The 21543-nt window shown below is 42.4% G+C and overlaps 1 protein-coding gene across 7 annotated transcripts in view; it reads right to left on the bottom strand.

Annotated features, from left to right (window-relative positions):
- The window catches only part of LOC129715250 (enhancer of polycomb homolog 1-like), a 175197-nt gene that overhangs the window by 37088 nt on the left and 116566 nt on the right, over positions 1-21543 (bottom strand). For 6 of the 7 annotated variants that reach the window (XR_008726467.1, XM_055665133.1, XM_055665139.1 and 3 more), the window contains 6 exons: positions 9372-9517; positions 8373-8579; positions 7699-7847; positions 4442-4601; positions 3917-4093; positions 2681-2770 (listed from right to left, as the gene is read on the bottom strand). Coding sequence is in view for 6 of the 7 variants with exons in the window: in XM_055665133.1 (XP_055521108.1) it covers positions 2681-2770; positions 3917-4093; positions 4442-4601; positions 7699-7847; positions 8373-8579; positions 9372-9517 (929 nt within the window). In the remaining variant the exon portion in view is untranslated. Of the gene's footprint in view, positions 1-2680; positions 2771-3916; positions 4094-4441; positions 4602-7698; positions 7848-8372; positions 8580-9371; positions 9518-18124; positions 18260-21543 lie in introns of those variants that run through there. The other variant, XM_055665144.1, reaches the window with a different exon arrangement.

The raw sequence follows: 21543 nt of genomic DNA on the forward strand, positions 1-21543 counted from the left end.
CGCTCCCCGATGGGCCGCTACGGCGACAAGTGGCAGTTCGCCCACAGCCCGAGCTGCGCCCCCTCATCGGGACACCGACCCCCAGGCCCACTGCAAGCACGGAGATCCCAGGACAACAACTCCAGCCCAGCCCCGCTCCAACTCCAGAGGAACACGCTCCCCGTAGGGGCAGAAGCTGATGGTGTGCAAGGTACGTCTTGTTCTTGGGGTAGCGCAGCTCGGGCTGTGGGCGAACTGCCACTTCTTGCCGTAGCGGCCCATCGGGGAGCGGATTCCTCTGGAGTTGAAGGGGGAGGGGGGTATTATGCTGTTTGATCGCCCCCTGCTATCCCAGGGACAGGGAGACACAGCGGCTTTTAAGTATGGTGGGCAATCACTTCCAAAGTTCTGCCCACACAGTCAGTACACCTCTCCTACACTTGTCTCCCGCACTAAGATCATCTCGCAGAGAATGATCCCAGCCTAACCCTCCCTATTCTCTCCTATTCTGCAAGAAAAAACTACATTGAAGACTCAAACTCGGGATCGAGTAACTGCCGGGATCGAGGCGCAAACTCGTGACCTTGCGGATATGAGCCGAACACTCTACCACTGAGCCAGCCGTTAAAATCTACTCTAAAAATCTTCCATTCCGATAGCCGAAAAATGCCGAATTATGAAAAGTGTCTGGTCCCAAGGCTTTCGGATAAAAGGTTGTGCACCTGTACTATGGATCCACTGCTCCTGCAGCATTCTGCTATTTTTCACTAATTTATTGTTTCTTATATCACTGTATATACAGTTTACTCTGGAGCTTCATGTGTACAAGGAATTGCATTGCAAACTGATGTGTATGACAATAAAGTAATCTGAATTTGTATGTTGAAGAAGCATACATTTCACCCAAAACCTCAGGATTGAAAAATATATATACAATTCATTATTTACAAGGGAGGAAAACAGATTGAGAAAGGCACATTAGAGGTCAAATGCTAGCTTTGTTCAATGGTTGCAACCTTAACAGAGTTGTGAAGTGCATGAAAACTTTATTGCAGAAAGAGATTTTTTCTGGCACATTTACAGAAGGAGCTATATTGCTACAAATAGCATGCTTTGGGTGATATTCAAAACTGATGCTCACTCAGTTAAACTAGATGAAAAACAACTTTGGGCCTTTAATAAAGCTAAACATTCCAAGATGCCCACAGGAGTGCTATCAGAATACTGAATTGAGCCACAAAAGAGCTACCAGGAGAGATATCCCAACATGTCAAAGTGGCAGGGCTAATGAGGAAATGTTAAACTTGAGCCCCCCCACCCCCTGCAAACAATGGAGCTGCTCATTTCATATATGATTGGGACACCAGGATTGGGAGAAAATGTATCTCGGAGGATTACAGAGTTTAGGAAACAGTAGAAGGCTGGCACAATGAAAACAACACTGAATATATTGAAGCCAATACATTTTTTACCAGAAGCCAGAGGGTTGAAACATGGTTGTGAATGGAAAGCTGTAGTAACTGACAGGTTGTAGAATTTTGAATTAACCTTAGTATGACAACATATGTGGCTAAGAGAGCTTTAGAAATAATTAAGCTGTTGCACAGATAAAAGGTTTAGCCAATGATCTATTGCAGAGGCTGAGTCAGGCAATGTTAGTTTGGAAAAAGGCAGTCTTAACGAGGGCTGAGAGCAATCCTCCGAGCCAAATACAGGCATGATATTCACCTCCAGAAAAAAGTAGGAAATATTGGCTGGGGGAGGGGGGGTCCAGAAGACTGGTTAGCCACCCCCTGCCCCCCCAGTGGGGGTTCAGGGGGCTCCTAAATATTCAATAAATTGAAAGTGATTACCACGCTTTCTGCTGGTAGTTTACATAACAGAAGCTTGGAATTTAACACATAACCAATAAAATAACCCGCAAAAGATAAATATGTCATGAAATAAATGACTTCATACAGCTAAATTTTTTTTTTACAAAAAATGTTATCCGAAATGTCTCTTTGCCTAGCACTGTGTGCAAACAACACCGAAAAAGTTATTTTGGCTGCAGCCATCTTCTGCTTCAGTAAGGGAAGCTGGTCGGTGATTGGCTGCAACGCCCCTCGGAGTCTCCGTCTGATTGGCCGCCGAGTGACCGGCGCATTATGTGACTGAACACAACGCCCTTGGAGACAGTATCTGAGTGGACAGCAGGAGACCAATTTGTTGATTGGATGGGAATTTTATGGGAAGCGGGTCGGTGATTGGATGCAATCCCCTTAGAGACTGCGGTTGATTGGCCGCCAAATAATCGGGCACAAAAAAATTGAAAAACAGGAAAACAAAAACAAAAAATCAGAATTCCGATTTAAATCGGAAGAATATCATGCCTGGTTACTTCAGCAGTTTGTGCCTATCTTCTATTTAAACCAGCAACTGCAGGTCTTCCCTACGAATTTTTATTTATCATTAGCTTAGTTTATAAATATTAGTTAACTATTTATAAACAACAGAAAACTTTAATTTTCAGATATAAATCGATTATGGAACTGAAACTATGCAAAGACTGCAGAAACCAAAATTCTGATCCAAGAAAATCTTTGCTTCATGCTTAAGTTGATCTATAACCACAAATATGTAACACAATGCTTCAAGCAATACAAAGTCAATATGGAACAAAGATCAACTTAAAACAATATGCAATTTTTTTTACACTTACTGAATAGTATTGACATCCTGCTTTCCTTCGGAAAACAAAAGGACCATCTGGATCATTCTCTTCTTCTGCTTCTGAGGATGCAGAATGGACCTTAGGCAATAGAAAAACAAAGTGTAAGTTTTCTAAAAGACTAAAGATAATGAAGACCGAGTGTTATCTTTTACTTCACCGCATAATTGCACCCGTTTACGGTGGCCTTGTCCACGTTGGTTCAGGCAATTTCTCAAGCAATTAATGCATTCATTTCTATATTCCTGCTAAGCTTTGGTTTTACAACCAGTTTTTGTTTGAAGTACTAGAACATTTCTGTATATATCTCACATTTCTATTTACTAGCACACTGTGCTTTACAACAGACTATAACTTTTCAAAAAAAAAACTAACCTCGCCAATTAATACGTATCAACCCCTTCATAATGCTAAATCTGTGTTGGTAAAATTGTGGTAAGTTAATCAATATTTTCAAAAGTTGATTCTTACCCTCTTGTGTAATAGCGTATCAGGGTCCTCCTGCTTGGTTTTAGATTGTTTCTTACCCTCAGTTCCCTTTCTTGTACTCTTCTCCCCACCCTAATTCCAATGCCTAAAATGTTCTCTAATCGGGAAACAGTAATCGCTTTCCCCATTTTTATCCACATGCAAAGGACTATAATTCTTGTGCTTTTATGATTGCTTTGTTCTTCTCTCCAATTCTCCCACAGCATTTAATGGCAAACTATATTTTCTTCACTCTCACTCAGCTTCACCTTTCCCTTAATCTCTTATACCACCTCATTTTCCTCCTACATTGATCTACTTTCCTTGTGTTATCTTCCATCAGATGTGATCCAACTTGAACCACAACCCCACATAACCTTTCCTCTACTCTTCTCATGCTATATTTTCCAAATGGCTCTGATCCCTCATTTCTTAACCTGAGAATTATAGCCGGTCTTGATTCAAGTTGTGAATTATGGGAAAAATATTTCTCATTAATCAATCTTGTAGTTCCTCCATCTAGATTTATAATGAAATGTAATTTGAACAATGGATAAACCATTGCACTATTCCTAGTGGACATATGTAGAAGCCAACAATTTTACACGACATTTGACTATATATTTAGAACCACACGACAAAAAAGGTTTATAATTGCACCTGGTCTCATTTAAATTCAATTTAAACAATGTAGCTCAGTGCTATATCAGAAAGAGAAACGAACCCCAAAGTATTTCATTAATGAAGCACAATACAGACCTGCGAGAAGGGCTCTTCATCCGAGCTGGGAAAGTCATACTGGTTTATATCCTTTGCATTAAAGACTGGCAGTGCAGCAGGACTTGGCTGCTGAGGTGCAGCAGCAATTGGTTGAGAGATTTTATGTTTTTTCTTCTCATATTTTCGCTTGGGTCGTATAATCTCCACATTCTCTTGCTGCAACATAATAAGCACAGTTATTTTAATATTCTACATTGCAACTATCGGCATATAAATGGCATTTACTCAACTATGTGAAAATATAATGCTTAAGATTTTCTGCTGCAATTACCTTTGAATATACTTGTACAACTTACTGATGTAATATAACATACCAAAATGAATAAATAGCTACACTGATAATTTTCACTGTTAGTTTGCACAGAACAAATGATAACCACTGACCTTAACTGGAAAACTATTGGAGATAATTTTCGGAGCAGTGCTCATCTCTTTGTTTCAGTGTTAGCTTGCTGTGTACTATTAAACATTGTATTATTCATTGTACAGTGACTAAGGTCTTACCTTATTAACTTTGAATTCTTTAAACTCCATAAAGTCTTGATGTTTAAATTGATTGCTATTTGATATTGGAATAATGGGCACTGCGTAGGTAGGCTTTGCATGCTGCCGCTGTTCCATGACCTCTGATAAAATCTCTCCACTGAAATCACCGAGACTGTGCCTGGAGTATGAAAGATATTTTCAGGTCAAATGCTCCGTGTGATCAGGGGGACATAACATAGGCTAAAGGACAATGCTTTTGTCAGCTTAAAATAAACTAAAGGAACAAAATGCACCAATCTTATAGTTGAGAGAAAGGAAAGGAAAATAGCTTTGAAAAGGATGTAAATTGAACTTTGTGGCTTTAATAACTTTTTTTACACGATCTGTTCAGACATGTCTTTGATTGCTCAACCAATTAATTGTTTGGGTCCATCGATAAATCAGGATCAATTCCTGTTGATTGGAGGGTAGCTAATGTTATCCCACTTTTTAAGAAAGGCGGGAGCAAGAAAACAGGGAATTATAGACCAGTTAGCCTGACATCGGTGGTGGGGAAGATACTGGAGTCTATTATAAAAGATGAAATAGCGGCACATTTGGGTAGCAGTCGCAGGATCGGTCCGAGTCAGCATGGATTTACGAAGGGAAATCATGCTTGACTAATCTTCTGGAATTTTTTGAGGATGTTACTTCTGCAGTTGTACAGGGCCCCAGTGAGATCACACCTGGAGTACTGTGTGCAGTTTTGGACTCCAAATTTGAGGAAGGACATTCTTGCTATTGAGGGAGTGTACGGTAGGTTCACGAGGTTAATTTACGTGATGGCGGAACTGTCATATGTTGATAGAATGGAGTGACTGGGCTTGGTATACACTGGAAATTAGAAGGATGAGAGGTGTTCTTATTGAAACATACAAGATTATTAAGGGATTGGACACGCTTCTTCTTCTGTCGTGTGTCTTTTCGACCTGCAGCTCCGTTGTGGCGAGCCAGGCCAACGTGTCATCGTCCAGGTCAATTAGACCTCGTTCACCATTCGGTGGCCGGTGTTTGGGGCAACTGGTGACTATTGTGCTCCACTGTCGTTGGGAAAAGGGGAAGTCCAACATACTCGTAGGATGAGCTGTCACGAGGCCCCACCTCTTCATCGCTACTCCATAGCGTCCGATGCATGTTTGTCCTCAAGAGGGTTGAGGGTTGTCCACTGCTTTTGGGTCAGGTACTGGCCAGGGCCGTCCATGGGGTCATCGATGTTATGGTGTATCATAGATGGTTCTGCTGACTTCCACTGGCCTCTCCATTCTTGCTATTGAGGGAGGTACGGTAGGTTCACGAGGTTATTTTACGTGATGGCGGAACTGTCATATGTTGATAGAATGGAGTGACTGGGCTTGGTATACACTGGAAATTAGAAGGATGAGAGGTGTTCTTATTGAACATACAAGATTATTAAGGGATTGGACACGCTTCTTCTTCTGTCGTGTGTCTTTTCGACCTGCAGCTCCGTTGTGGCGAGCCAGGCCAACGTGTCATCGTCCAGGTCAATTAGACCTCGTTCACCATTCGGTGGCCGGTGTTTGGGGCAACTGGTGACTATGTGCTCCACTGTCTGTGTTGGGTCCCCACACTCGTAGGATGAGCTGTCCACGAGGCCCCACCTCTTCATCGCTACTCCATAGCGTCCGATGCCAGTCCTCAAGGGCGTTTATCCACTGCTTTCGGGGCAGGAAACACCAGGGACGTCACTGGGGACATGCGATGTTGTCTTCGTCATGTAGCCCCATGTGGTGTTGGCTAGGCGGCGAATCAGTGCGGCATAGGCTCTTGTCGGCCTTAGGCATCTTCCAGGTGTTGTTTGAAGACAACGTTCTGTCGAGCTTCACACCGAGGTACGTGGGGACGGGAGGGGACCGTAACTGGGCGTTATCCACCGTGATGATCTCATCTTGCGGATTCACTTCCCTGTGCCTTTCGAGGGGAACATTGAAGATGCTTTATTTTGGCCATGCTGAGCTTGAGGCGCCAGTTCTTGGCGGGTATGAACACATGAGGTTCATGTGTTCAGAGAGGCCCTCTTCTGCGTGCTCCCCATGTGATCGCTAGGCGGCGAATCAGATGGCCAGGTCATCTTTGCATAGCCATCTTCTTTGACTGGGTTGAATGACACGTTCTGCAGGTCATGGATGGGGACGGGTTGAACAGCATTGGTGCCAGCACCGTGAGTTCATCTTGAGGGACGCCGTTCTTAAGTTTCCTCACCCTGCTGCATTGAAGTTGCTGGTGTTTACCCATGAATCTGCGGGCGCTCAGCTCGGGTCCATGACATGAAGCTCATGTCTTCATGTGCTTGTCTGGGATGGTTCCCAGGAAGCTTCATAGGAGTGACCATGCAGCAGCAGACAGTATCATATACACTGTGAGGTGCAAGAAGACAGCACATGCTGCCTGTAGCCCTGCTGGAAGCTGTCCTCTATGTCTGGGCACAGGAGGGTCACCTGGTCCACCGTTGACCTACCTATCGGTTCTTTAGGCAGCTGGGGGTCGATCACTGGATTGAGACGTGTGTGGAGGAGACGTTCCAGGAGCTTGTATGGAACACACAGCAGTGAAATGGGTCGGTATCCCTTGGGGTCATCGCTAGGCTTGTTTGGCTTCGGCAGAGCGATCACCCCGGCATGGCGCCAGATCTTTGGCTGCTTCAGGCAGCGGAAACACATGGAGGACACGCTAGAGGCAGCAAGCATGTTCCCGATGTTGGGGGAGTCCAGAACCAAGGGCCATAGTTTAAGAATAAGGGTTAGGCCATTTAGAATAGAGATGAGGAAAAACGTTTTCACCCTGAGAGTTGTGAATCTGTAGAATTCTCTGCCTCAGAAGGCAGTGGAGGCCAATTCTCTGGATGCTTTCAAGAGTTAGATAGAGCTCTTAAAGATAGCTGATTTAAGGGATATGTGGAGAAGGCAGAAATGGGGTGCTGATTGTAAATGTTCAGCCATGATCACAGCGAATGGCGGTGCTGGCTCAAAGGGCCGAATGGCCTACTCCTGCACCTATTGTCTATGACAGTGGATGTAAATCTTAAAAATATAGAACCATTTTCACCATATCACTGAAATAAAACCTTGACCATATAACTGCATCTCTGCATGTTACTGCGTACATCTGTATTTAGGAATAAATTACTTGGAAATTTACTAAATTTAATGTGCACCAAAGCACGAGCTATGTGGAAACACCCTTAAAATGTAGAAACTGACACTCTCGAGGGTATTTACCTTTTTTCTACAATTTCCAAAGTCAGATGCAACAATTCTCTCTTGCTTTTTTCTCGCCGTTTAATCATCTCCAAGATAGTTACAGCTCGACTAAGATCCCTGCGCAGTTTCAACATCTTTTCATACGAAGCCTCGTCATTTTTACGATTCTGTAGAAAATAAACATTTTAGTTTGTAACTTTATCAAGCAAATAACACTATATTATCAATGCCATTTTTGCTATTAAACCCATTATAGTGTTTATAGTGAAAGGAACTTACAGAAATGAGATTTATTAAAACTCATACAACCGATCAAGCTATTCAAAATAAGTATAATTTTTTTTAAAGAGTATTTTATAAAATGTTCTAAAATGTTCTAAAGTAAACCTTCAGCTCAAAATTATGAGATATGATAAATCAACATTTTTTTCTTTGCACCATGAGCAAAATAATGGTGTATCTCATTTTAAAAACGAAAACAGCTATCATCATTAATTTCTTTCCCACACATATGTGAAAAAAAGTACGTATCATACAAGTCATTACATAATTTCACGTTTACCAAACTAAAATTTGGTATTGTATTTCATGCATCCTTTGATATATGAAAGGGTATTTTAGAAATATTCTAAAAAGATTAAATGCCAGGACCCAATTTTAATTGGTAATTATGCATGTCACATCTCACAAACCTTTCTAGTCTGCATTTTCTCTGTTCTTCTCCTGAATGCAACATAAGGATCGTTGGTGCTGGAACCATCCCGCTTTTCTTGTTTTACAGTTGGAATAAGTGAGCAACCTCGACAGTTTTTCCTTTTCCGAATCCAATATTCGTACACTTCCCAGATCAGGTCATCGTCCTCTTTCAATAACAACTTTGCCTCCTGGAGAGTTACCAACTGACAAAATGATTAAAGTTTCAGTTTAAGTAATCAAATTTAAATATTGAACTTTGTGCAACTCAATTCTAAAATAAAACATGCCTCAGCTACAGGGTAGTTTGTGCAGAAACAAACATGATTATGACTACATCAATCCCATGTTCCACCAGACAAATAATGCACACATCTTTGCCAACAATTAGCAGAATAGGCCAAAATGTATCTGCATATTTTGTCAATATAAAAATCATGTAGTCAACAAAGTGACAAAAATATAGCAACATTTTCACCATATCACTGAAATAAAACCTTGACCATATAACTGCATCTCTGCATGTTACTGCGTACATTGCGAGCAAACGTTGCTTGTCTAAGGCCAGCAGTATTATAAAGGAGTTTAAGAGGGAACTGCAGATGCTGGAGAATCGAAGGTTACACATAATACCAGTATTATAAAGGACCCCACACATCTCCATCATGGACTGTTCACTCTGCTGCCCTCGGGCAAAAGATATCGTAGCATAAGGAGCAGAACGTCAAGGTTTTACAACAGCTTCTTCCCACGAGTCATCAGACTCTTGAATGCCATGTAATGGGCCGCCACCATTATCTATTTTATCTTTGTATCCATTTTATCCTTCTGTTTAATTTTGTGTTGCACGGGGAGCCAAATGCAACGGAATTTCGTTTAGAATTGCATATATCGATGTATTTCTAAATGGCAATAAAGTTTTGATTGTTGTTGATTGTTGTTGTTGTACAACAAAGGCACCATAAATGCAGCCAGATAAAGTAAATACATTTTCCTACCTGCTGGCCACTGCCCTTTTCTAGTCGATCAATCATCTCCTCAAATTGCAGTGCAGTGATGTCAATTTTCTTTTTTAATTTATTCACAAATGCTTCATCATCCGAGTCCATGTCATAGTCTGGTTGCTCAGCGTCCAAGCTAAAAGCTGGATTAAAGATGACAACATTGCAGCTCAAATTCAGAATAGGTAGTAATAAGACTTTTGTATTTGAGGTAGTTTAGTATTCTATTGGAAAATGTACATGCACATTATCCCTTCCCTTATAAATGTAAATAAAAGTATGCTTGCAATATGAATTGTTATTACTGAAGTGAAACCACAAAGGCAAATACCGTTGAAAATAAAAAATTAGACAGATACAAACAAAACCCAAAATGCTAGAAGCATTCAACAAGTAAGGTAGCATCTATAGTTAACCAGTTAAAGCTTCAGGTATGCGATCCTTCATCAGAACGAAGCGAAATATCCACAACTCACACCTGCATCACCTGACTGTACCACACGACCAGAGGACTTCGCCATTTGGACCGTATGGTGCCCTCAGGCAAGTTAAGGAAAAGAGAAGAGGTTGATTTCTATTCAACACTCATTAGAACTGCAATGTCTACACACCATGAGGTGCTTCCTAATCTACACGTAACGGTGCATAGACATGGCGTCCCTGATGTGTTCCTACTCACTGCATTTGGAATATCTAATGGTGAAGTGCATCCTTATCACTTGCTGTTGGAATTCACGGAGCAGTTTACATCCCACTCCATGCGAACGTGAAGCTTGCACTAGTTGAACTATGCGCTGTTACCAATAATCTTTAAACAAAGTACCTCAAGTGCTTTATCGTGTGACATGCATAATTATCAATTATCAAGTGCTTGTCCATCACAGGCACAAACTTCCACCAGGCCAACCTCAAGAATGTGCGACCAAATATGTCTCCTGGCCAACCATAAAGTAGGTTAGAAATGTGTATTGGAGTAAGGAGTGACTAAAGATATCCACAAAAACTCCCGCCACCCTTTCTGCGTGTGTTCTGAGGACACAGCCGGGACCGCTGCTATACAACCAAAGACATCCACTGTTCAATCCATAGTCTGATTTTCCAAACTGCAGCCAATCAAAGTGTGCTCTTTCTCCCTATTTGCAACAGAAACCCAAGTGCGAGGGTCCGGTACAGAAAGTCGTACAGTGCTGGCCAGTGGAAAAGACAAACTCCTATGAATCGATGGACTAGTCCATTTTCAAGACGCAACAGCCAACCTACAGTGCCCTCCATAATGTTTGGGACAAAGACCCATCATTTATTTATTTGCCTCTGTACGCCACAATTTGAGATACTACTTCAAGACCACTATGATCCCAATGCCAAAGAAAAAGCAAAGTAACGTGCTTTGATAACTACTGCCCAGAAGATCTGACATTCATCACCATGAAGTGGTTTGAGAGGCTGGTCATGGCCCACATCAATCCCAGCCTCCCACACAGACTAGATCTACTGCATGGTAGAGACAAAATGCTGGAGTAAAGGGCCTGTCCACTTTCACGACCCAATTCACAACATTTTTTTACTCGTGGACATTTTTCATCAGGCTAGAAAAACCTGATGCCACGAGTACCTACGACTAGCATCACGACCTACCTACGACCTCGTGGCGACCATGCTGCGAGTATGAGTAAAGGGCAAACTCGGCAGAGGTCGTGAAAGTGGGACAGGCCCTTTACTCAGCGGAACAGGCAGCATTTCGAGATCTGAAGGAGCAGATACAAAAGCTTGAAAGCACACACCACCAGATACAATAACAACTTCTTCTCTGCTGTTATCAGACACTTGAAGCCCCTTATATGCTGATCTCCCAATCTATCGAATTGCAGCTCTTGCTCTTTGATTACCTGAAATTTCTCTGCAGTTATAACATATTCTAAATGGTTTATATTTATTTCTTGGACTATCTTAATGTGCTATTGCATGGTACAATTTTCCTAGATGGCACGCAAAACAACGTTTTTCACAACACCCTGATATACTCAACAATAATAACCTATTACTAATTGATTATTTGTACTTGGAATATAGAATTGAACAGCACAGGAACAGGCCCGTTGGCCCACAATATTTGGGCCGAACATGATGCCCAGCTAGTTCATGGAAGAAGAGCTCTGCATCATGGTAGGCCCTGGAGGATATAAAGGCAAGGCCTCTGTTGAGGATAGATCATTCTGGAAACACGTGGCTGTAGTAGCGATTTCAGATCAGAACATGGTAAAATGTAATAAAAAGGAACTGCAGATGCTGGTTTATGACAAAGATAAACACAAAATGCTGGAGTAACTCAGCGGGTCAGGCAGCACCTCTGGAGAAAATGGATAGGTGACATATTTGATCGGGATCCTTCTTCAGACTCGAATTCTGAAACAATCCTGATCCAAACCGGCACCTATCCATTTTCTCCAGAGATGCTGCCTGTCCGCTGAGTTACTCCAGTATTTTGTGTCTATTTTTAGAATGTGGTACAACTGGAAAGCAGCACAGAGGGGTGTTTTAAAAGGCTATTATCTCATCCTTTAAGGGCCAGCAGCATTTTCTCTATTACTTATTTTAGATTCACCAGACTACTGTTTCCAGATCTTCAGTGCCCGTGATGGACTGGGCATTCAAGTTGCCGAACCAGGCCGTGATGCAACCAGTCAATATGCTCTCTACCGTACACCTGTAGAAGTTCAAGAGAATCCTCTGAGATATCGAATCTCTGTAAACTTCTCAGGAAGTAGACTCATTGATGTGCTTTCTTTATAATTGCATCAGTGTGCTGGGTCCAGGAGAGATCTTCAGAAATAAGCATCCGCAAGAATTTGAAGCTTTTGACTCTCCACCATTGTCCCATCGGTGTAGACAGGTTTATGGGTCCTTGTCCTTCCTCTTCCACAGTCCACAATCAGTTCCTTACAAACTATATGCATCTTTAGGAAATACTATACTGAAGAAAAAAATATTTTCAAAAATTCAGCAAACATGGCATCTACCTTATTCTGCACCTGCAGCCAACTTGGCCATTTATAAATAAACATTTTCTCAATTGTAATTGAAAATAAATCGCACTCTAATGGCCCTCCATTGAGCAGTGTGCTCGTAATTGTTATTAGAGCAATAAAGTAAAATGTTGTATCGACAGTGGAGATGCAAGTTAGCTTAAGTACAGACAGCATAATGCACGAGAGACACAACCAGCTGCAAGAGCAACTAATTATATGGACGAGTGTTAAATTTTAATTACCTCACCTCCTTAACTGTTAATTCTTATTTTGCCTGTTATAGTAGTTTCAGTTTAAATAATACAACTGGCATACTACATTCAAGATCAGAATTTCCAGTTAAATCAGGAAAGCAGTGTTCAAATAAAGAAAAATGTACTTGAAGTGTTTTGAGTTACCTATCAATAAAAACCTGTTGATATTCATTCTGTATCAAACAATGCTAACACCAGGACCTCTATGAAACCCAATCAATTAGTTTGAAAACAGTGAAATAGCTAAACGAGTAATCCAACAAGCCTATTTTGATTAAAGAAAGTGTTCGACAGAGCCAGAAAAATGGGTGCAAACAATTAATTAGACCTCTAGTTGCAATTCCCTTCTGATAACAAACGCGGTACATCAATATTCCGCGTCTTCCCAACTGGTTGCATCACAGCCTTCCCAGCTTATTCCCAACTGTTATCGGGCAACTGAGTCATCCGACCACATCCAGAGCAGCCCTGAAGCTACCTCATTGGTGACCCTTGGACTATCTTTGACCGGACTTTACTGGCATTATCTTGCACTAAAAGTTATTCCCTACACTGTAAATGGCATGATTGTAATCATGTACTGTCTTTCCGCTGACTGGTTAGCAAGCACCAAAAGCTTTTCACTTTACCTCATAACACATGACAATAAACTGAACTAAGATCTAGACCCGTTGTGAAGATGGGCAAATGAATTGCAAATGTAATTTAACTCTGACAAGTATAATGGCATTAAGTTGGAAATGGTGCAGAGATTTGTTACATGGGCTTGAGTTATAGGGAGAGGTTAGATCGGCTGCGATTTATTTTCTTTCGAAGGTAGGAGTGGTGACCCTACTGAGGTGTACAAGATCATGAGGGGCACGGATAAAGTGAATGCTCAGTCTTTTTCCCCAGGTTAGAAAATTCTAAAGTTTTACGGCATAAGCTTAAGGTGAAAAATAACATATACAAGGGGGAGCCCAGGGGCAACTATTTCACAGTCTGTATCTGGAATATGCCAACTTGGTCAGCATGGACAAGGTGGGCTGAAGGGAAATGAGCGAGTTCCTGACTTCCTCACATCGACTGCATTGGAGATCTTTGAACGACCTTTAGTCAGACCATCTTACACTAAATGTTGTACCCATTATCTATACACTGGGGACAGCTTGATTATAATTATGCATAGTCTTTTCTTTGACTTAATAGCACCCAACAAACAGCTTTTCACTGTACCTCAGTACACCCGACAATAATAGACAATAGGTGCAGGAGTAGGCCATTTGGCCCTTCAAGCCAACACCGCCATTCAATGTGATCATGGCTGATCATCCACAATCAGTACCTCGTTCCTGCCTTCTCCCCATATCCCCAGACTGCTATTTTTAAGAGCCCTATCTAGCTCTCTCTTGAAAGCAATAAACTAAACTAAGGGGAGTTGGGCTCATGAGAAAAAGGAAGGGGGATGAAGTGGGGAGGCATATATGGGCAATGGACAAATGTAGTTGGGAAGGAGGAGATATAAATTGGGCGATTTGAGGCTTGGGCAAAAGGGTTGAAAAGAATGGATGGGTATGAAAGATCAGAAGGAGTGAGAAAGGGATAAAGGGAGAGGTTACTGTAAATTGGAGAATTCTGTGTTCTTGCCATTGGGTTATAGACTACCCAGGCAGAATGAAGTGTTGTCCCTCTGCATTGTGTCTGGCCTCACACCTTGGCAGTGGAGGTGGCAGAGGACAGACTGATGATTTATGGAAATTGAAATTAAAACCTGCAACCAGCGCTGCAGATGGCCATAGCAGACAATGCACAGATGCTCAGTAAAGTGGCTGCGTTGTCTGCCCATTTCTTTCAAGGCAAGAATGGCAAAAGTTAGTAGTGGAAATGTCTCATCAGTGCAGTAGAGGTAGCTTTATGCACAGCTGACCATGCTGTACCTGGCAAAGACCATTGAACAACATGGCATGGGAACAGGTTCTTCAACCCATTATATTTGTGTCAGATAAATTGTGTAATACATATTACACTAAACCTTTATGCCTACCATTTCCCTCCAATCGCTGCAGATTTACCTACCTCAAATCTTGTTAAATGGCACTATCTTTAAGAGCCCTATCTAGCTCTCTCTTGAAAGTATCCAGAGAACCAGCCTCCACCGTCCTCTGAGGCAGAGAATTCCACAGACTCCCAACTCTATGTGAAAAAGTGTTTCCTCATCGCTGTTCTAAATGGCTTACCCCATATTCTTAAACTGTGGCCACTGGTTCTGGACTCCCCCAACATCGAGAACATGTTTCCTGCCTCTAGCGTATCCAAACCCTTAATGATCTTATATGTTTCAAGAAGGTTCCCTCTCACCCTTCTAAATTCCAGAGTATACAAGCCCAGCCGCTACATTCTATCAGCATATGACAGTCCCGTCATCCCGGGAATTAACCTTGTGAACCTACGCTGCACTCCCTCAATAGCAAGAATGTCCTACCTCAAATCTGGAGGCCAAAACTGCACACAATACTCCAGGTGTGGTCTCACTAGGGCTTGGTACAACTGCAGAAGGACCTCTTTACTCCTCTACTCAACTCCTCTTGTTATGATGGCCAACATGCCATTCACTTTCTTCACTGCCTGCTGTACCTGCATGCTTACTTTCATTGACTGATGAACAAGGACCCCCAGGTCCAGTTGCACTTTCCCTTTTCCCAACTTGACACCATTTAGATAATAATCTGCCTTCCTGTTTTTGCTACCAAAGTGGATAACCTCACATTTATCCACATTAAACTGCATCTGCCCACGCACCCAACCTATCCAAGACACCCTGCATTCTCGTAGCATCCTCCTCACAGTTCACACTGCCACCCAGCTTTGTGTTATCTGAAAATTTGCTAATGTTACTTTGAATCCCTTCATCTAAATCATTGATGTATATTGTAAATAGCTGCAGTCCCAGCACCGAGCCTTGCGGTGCCTCACTAGTCACTGCCTGCCATTCTGAAAGGGACCCGTTAATCCCTACTCTGTTTCCTGTCTGCCAACCATGGGAAAAGGAAAGGTGGAGACGGTAGGCTATGTGGGAGAGCTGGGAAGGGGGAGGGGAAGGAGGGAGAAAGCACGGACTACCTGAAATTAGACGTCAATGTTCATACCGCTGGGGTGTAAACTACCCAAGTGAATATGAGGTGTTGTTCCTCCAACTTGCGCTGGGTCTCACTCTGGCAATGGAGGGGGCCCAGGACAGAAATGCCAGATTCAGAATGGGAAGGGGAGTTGAAGTGCGGGGGAACCGGGAAATCAGGTTGGTTAGTACGGATTGAGCAGAGGTGTTGGACGAATCGGTCGTCGAGCCTACGTTTGGTCTCACCAATGTAGAGAAGGCGACACCTACGACAGTGGATGCACTAGATGAGGTTGGAGGAGGTGCAGGTGAACTTCTGCCTCACCTGGAAAGACTGTTTGGGTCCTTGGATGAGACCAGATAACACCGCATCAATAGTACTGAGGAGCCACACACAGTGCCCTCCATAATGTTTGGGACAAAGACTCATCATTTATTTATTTGCCTCTGTACTCCACAATTTGAGATTTATAATTGGAAAAAAAATCACATGTGGTTAAAGTGCACGTTGTCAGATTTTATTAAAGACAATTTTTATACATTTTGGTTTCACCATGTAGAAATTACAACAGTTTATACATAGCCCCCCCCCCATTTCAGGGCACCATAATGTTTGGGACACAACAATGTCATATAAATGAAAGTAGTCATGTTTAATATTTTGTTCCATATCCTTTGCATGCAATGACTGCTTGAAGTCTGCGATTCATAGACATCACCAGTTGCTGGGTGTCTTATCTGGTGATGCTCTGCCAAGCCTGTATTGCAGCCATCTTTAGCTTATGCTTGTTTTGGGGAGCTAATTCCCTTCAGTTTTCTCTTCAGTATATAAAAGGCATGCTCAACTGGGTTCAGGTCGGCCTCTCAAGAATTGACCTTTTTTTTTGCTTTGAAAAATTCCTTTGTTGCTTTAGCAGTATGTTTTGGATCATTGTCTTGCTGTAGAATAAACCGCCTGCCAACGGGTTTTGAGGCATTTGTTTGAACTTGAGCAGATAGGATGTGTCTATACACTTCAGAATTGATTATGCTACCACCATCAGCAGTTGTATCATCAATGAAGATAGGTCAGCCAGTACCTTCAGCAGCCATACATGCCCAGGTTATAACACCTCTATCACCGTGTTTCACAGATGAGGTGGTATGCTTTGGATCTTGGGCAGTTCCTTCTCTCCTCCATACTTTTGCTCTTACCATCACTCTGATATGTTAATCTTTGTCTCATCTGTCCACAAGACCTTTTCCCCCGAACTTTTCATGAAGTCTTCTGCAGACATTGGTCATTGACAAATCCATACCTGACTCCTGAAGAGTGTTCATGACCTGTCAAGACAGGTGTTTGAGGATTTTTCTTTATTATAGAGGAAATTCTTCTGTCTTCAGCTGTGGAGGTTTTCCTTGGCCTGCCAGTCCCTTTGCCATTAGTAAGCTCACCAGTGCTCTCTTTCTTCTTAATGATGTCCCAAACAGTTGATTTTGGTAAGCATAAGGGTTGGCTGATGTCTCTTAACAGTTTTATTCTTGTTTCTCAATCTCATAATGGCTTCTTTGACTTTCATTGGCACAACTTTGGTCCTCATGTTGTTAAACATCAATAAAAGTTTCCAAAGGTGATGGAAAGATTGGAGGAAAGACTAGGTGCTGAGAGCTCTCTTATACCTGCACGAAGGAGGCAATTAAACACACCTGAGCAATTACAAACACCTGTGAAGCCAAGTGTCCCAAACATTATGGTGCCCTGAAATAGGGGGACTATGTAAAAAACACAGCTGTAATTTCTGCATGGTGAAACCAAAATGTATAAAAATACCCTTTAATAAAATCTGACAATGTGTACTTTAACTACATGTCATGTTTTCTATTACAAATCTCAAATTGTGGAGTACAGGGGTAAATAAATAAATGATTGGTCTTTGGCCCAAACATTATGGAGAGCATTGTATCTAGTTGTGCCTCTAGTCAAGCTGTTCCAGTTCAAATATACTGGCATGGTCTCAATGTGTAAAATTGCTGAGGCATACCTTCACAGAAAACAAAGCTAATCTGCCTAGGTAGACAGAAATGCGGGAGAAACTCAGCGGGTGAGGCAGCATCTATGGAGCAAAGGAAATAGGCGACATTTCAGGCCGAGACCCTCTTTCAGTCCGAAGAAGGGTCTCGACCCGAAAAGTCGCCTATTTCCTTCGCTCCATAAATGCTGCCTCACTCGCTGAGTTTTTCCAGCATTTTTGTATATGTTGGATTTTCCAGCATCTGCAGTTCCTTCTTAAACAAGCTAATCTGCCTAATTACTACCCATTGTCATTCAATATTGGACTGAAGTAGTGAATTGCAGAGGTGAGGCAACAATGGCCGACCCTCACATCAAAGCAGTACCTTGCACAAAAGAGATGCTTGCAGTTGGAGATCAATCATCCTAACCCCAGGACATCACTGCAGGAGCTTCAGTGTCCCAGGCCCAATCATCTTCAACTGCTTCACTAATGACCTTCGTTCCACAAGGTTCAATTCCATTCGTAGATCCTCAGCAAATGACGCAGTCCATGCCTGCATGCAGCAAGACCAAGACAACATTCAGGCGTGGCAAGAGGCAAGTAACATTCAAGCCACGCAAGTGTAGGGAATTAGTATCTCCATCAAGATGGGATTGCACTATAAATATAATTACCATACTAAATATTATTTCCTTTCACCACTAATACACAGTTTGCACCATCTTCAAAATGCACTGCAGTAGTGCAATGCAGTAGGTTGCTCTAACAACATATTCCAAACCTACAACTTGCATCAAGGTCATGAGTTTCAGGCACAATGGAACACCACTACCTACATCATAATTGTAACATATTTTAACGAACGAGAAATGCAACCCAAATGAATTGTTGCCATGCTGCTACCTTGATTTCAAGGGCAGGTATTCCTCACACATCTCTGGAATTAAATAATTTGGTCCGTGTTTGATGCACAAACATATTGGGCATTAATACAGTTTGTGAGCAGGTCACACACACAGGCAATTTTCCACCTTGTCAAGTAGCAACAAGTGGTATGTCATTCAGCACCTGATCTACTATTTACAAAGATCTTTGTTGATTTTTTTCCACAGTATCACTTTCTTGAACCAATTACATTTCCCTTTGCACCCAAAAATCTAGGCATCTCAGTGATAAATATACCCATCAACTGAGCCTTCACAGCTGTCTTGGGCAGATAATTCCAAACATTAACTACCTTCTGAAGGCAAAATCTTTTGATTTTCCCGCAATTTTCTTGTTCTATAATGTAATGGTTCCAATTTTTCTGAAATATTGACTTTTGATCAGCTCTTCCCTTTTCATACAAAAGGAAACACGTTTTACATACAGATGTTTCTTGCAGATAATTCTCATTGACTCTTCCACTCAAAGACCCGATACCCTTTTATTTAATATAAACATAACTTTTAATATCAGTAATTAGAGCTAAAAATGCATATGCTGGAAAGCCAAAACAGAAAATGTTGCAGGACAAGCTGCATCCATGGACAGAGAAAGAGTTGGCATAACTATTCTGATCTTTGGATGCTGCCTGATCTGCTAATTGCTTTGGCATATTCTGTTTTTGGAGTAAAAATATAACATTTAGTATTAAATTGATATCAAATTGAATATGAAGAGTCCAACCCAAATGTCACCCATCATTTTTCTCCAGAGATGTTGCCTGACCCACTGAGTTACTTGTGGAGCTAGACACATACTCCAAGTAATGATCCAACAAGTTTATTAGCATATAATAAAGTTACACTGCATGCTGTCATCATCCCGACTAACCGCTAGTGTCTGGAAGCATTAGTAATAAATGTTGATTGTATGGTAAAACCCGGACTGGATTATGGATCCCAGTAGTGTATAGCATGTGTGTTAGTATTGGGTAGAGCAGATCTACATCTTTTCTCTTAAGAAAATAACGTAACTTTGAATATATATGTTAGTACAACTAATCAGGTTTAACTGGCGTCTATAAGAACAGGCAGTCGCTTCAGCACTGGAGCAGGTTAAGCATAATCCCCGTATCTAAGGGTAGGTTTACAAATGCGATCCGCACGCGTACGGTACAAGCTCGCATCTCCACCCTTCGACAGCGAGAACTGTGAAACCGGGGGCTGTTGGTACACCGGAGATCCGCGAGACGAGTGAGGTGAGATGAAACTGGACACCGACCGTGGTGACAAGAAAGCAGGATGCATGCTGGGTGCAGACTCCACAAACGGACGCTGGGCCAGGGATCGGGGAATATCGGTCATGCGGTGCCAAGTCCAGGAACATCTGGATACGGGATCGTAGGTTGCGGTTCCTTCACTGGTCGAAGGTGTTGACGGTTTCGCCAGTAAGTCCCTCCATTTGAATCGACCATGTACGAACGTGAATCTAGTGCAGTGCTACAGATTAAACTAAGGCGTCCATGACCTTTGTCAGTTTACATATGAAGTCGTACAACTTGACCACTTGTCAGCGGCTCGAGTGGCCTGCTTGTTTTGTCATACGAATGTTTCTGGATCTCGTGCTTATGCTAAAGTTGTGCTTGAACTACCGATGACTTACGAACCTGTGGCTGTAATAGTCGCTTGGGTACGGGCAGCGTGGTACGTGTCTGCCTTGACATGAGGCATTGGGCAGGAGACCCTAGCACTGGGACGCGGGCAAAGTTTCTTAAGTTGAGCAAGTAAACATTGGCTTTGCCAAATTAGTTTTTTCCATAACCTGTTTGGCACTCCGGACTGCCCGCTTGGACAGCCCGTTCGATTGAGGGAATTCGGACTGCTAGTAATGTGACAGAAGTCCCATCGTTGGGCAAAATTCTTGAAGCACGGGCTGGTGAACGGGCTTCCGTTGTCAGTCAGGAGTTTCATGGGCGCCCTGTGACTTGAAAATGTGTCCCACATACTTCACTTTCCTGACACAAAATCTGCATTTTAGGGGGTTGAGCATGAGGTTGATGTCTTTGGCATGATCCAATACTTCCCTTCAATTGGCATCGTGTTCTGACAATAATGGCACAAGGGTGTCCTGCGAACAGCTGTTCCATCATGCGCTGGAGGACTTCACAGGCGGAGTTGATGCCAAAGGGCATTCGCAGAAACTTATAGTGGTCAAAAGGTGTGCCAAAAGTGGTTAGTTCAGATGATTTGTGGTCTAACGGGATTTGTCAGAATGAACTTTTGGCATCTAAAACAGAGAACACAGTCGCTTCTACTTGTTCTACTGTGCACATTGGATAATGCGGGCGCTTGATCACAGTACTCAAATCTCTGGGGTTGATACGGTTCGTATTTCGTCTTTTTCTTGGTGATCACTACCATGGTTGAGACCGAGTCCGATGGGTCATTAACTGCAGCGATGGTGTCTAGGGATTCCATTCTTTGAAGTTCATTTTGTACATATAGAATGGAAACAGGCCCTTCAGCCAACTGAATCCACACTGACCAACGATCACCCACACACTAGTTCCATCCTGCACACTAGGGGCAATTTACAGAGGTTTTCAGTGTGGTTGCAGGGAGGCTTCAAATGCAGGCAGAGTGAAAGAGCAAGCTTATGGCAGGTAGATTATCATGTGGAAAAATGAGAGGTAATTTACTTTGGGAACAAAATGGATAATGTTTTAAAATGGTGAGAGGTTGAAATGTTAATGTTTGGGGGGGACCACATCCCTGAAAATTAACATGCAGCTACAGCTCCTTTGTAGGAAGTCAAACAGATGAGTACAAGTGCCATTACAATTTTAGAGTCCTGCAAAGAATGAACTGTACAGATCTG

Source organism: Leucoraja erinacea, chromosome 2 (genome assembly GCF_028641065.1).
Source record: "Leucoraja erinacea ecotype New England chromosome 2, Leri_hhj_1, whole genome shotgun sequence".
NCBI classification, from domain to species: domain Eukaryota; kingdom Metazoa; phylum Chordata; class Chondrichthyes; order Rajiformes; family Rajidae; genus Leucoraja; species Leucoraja erinaceus.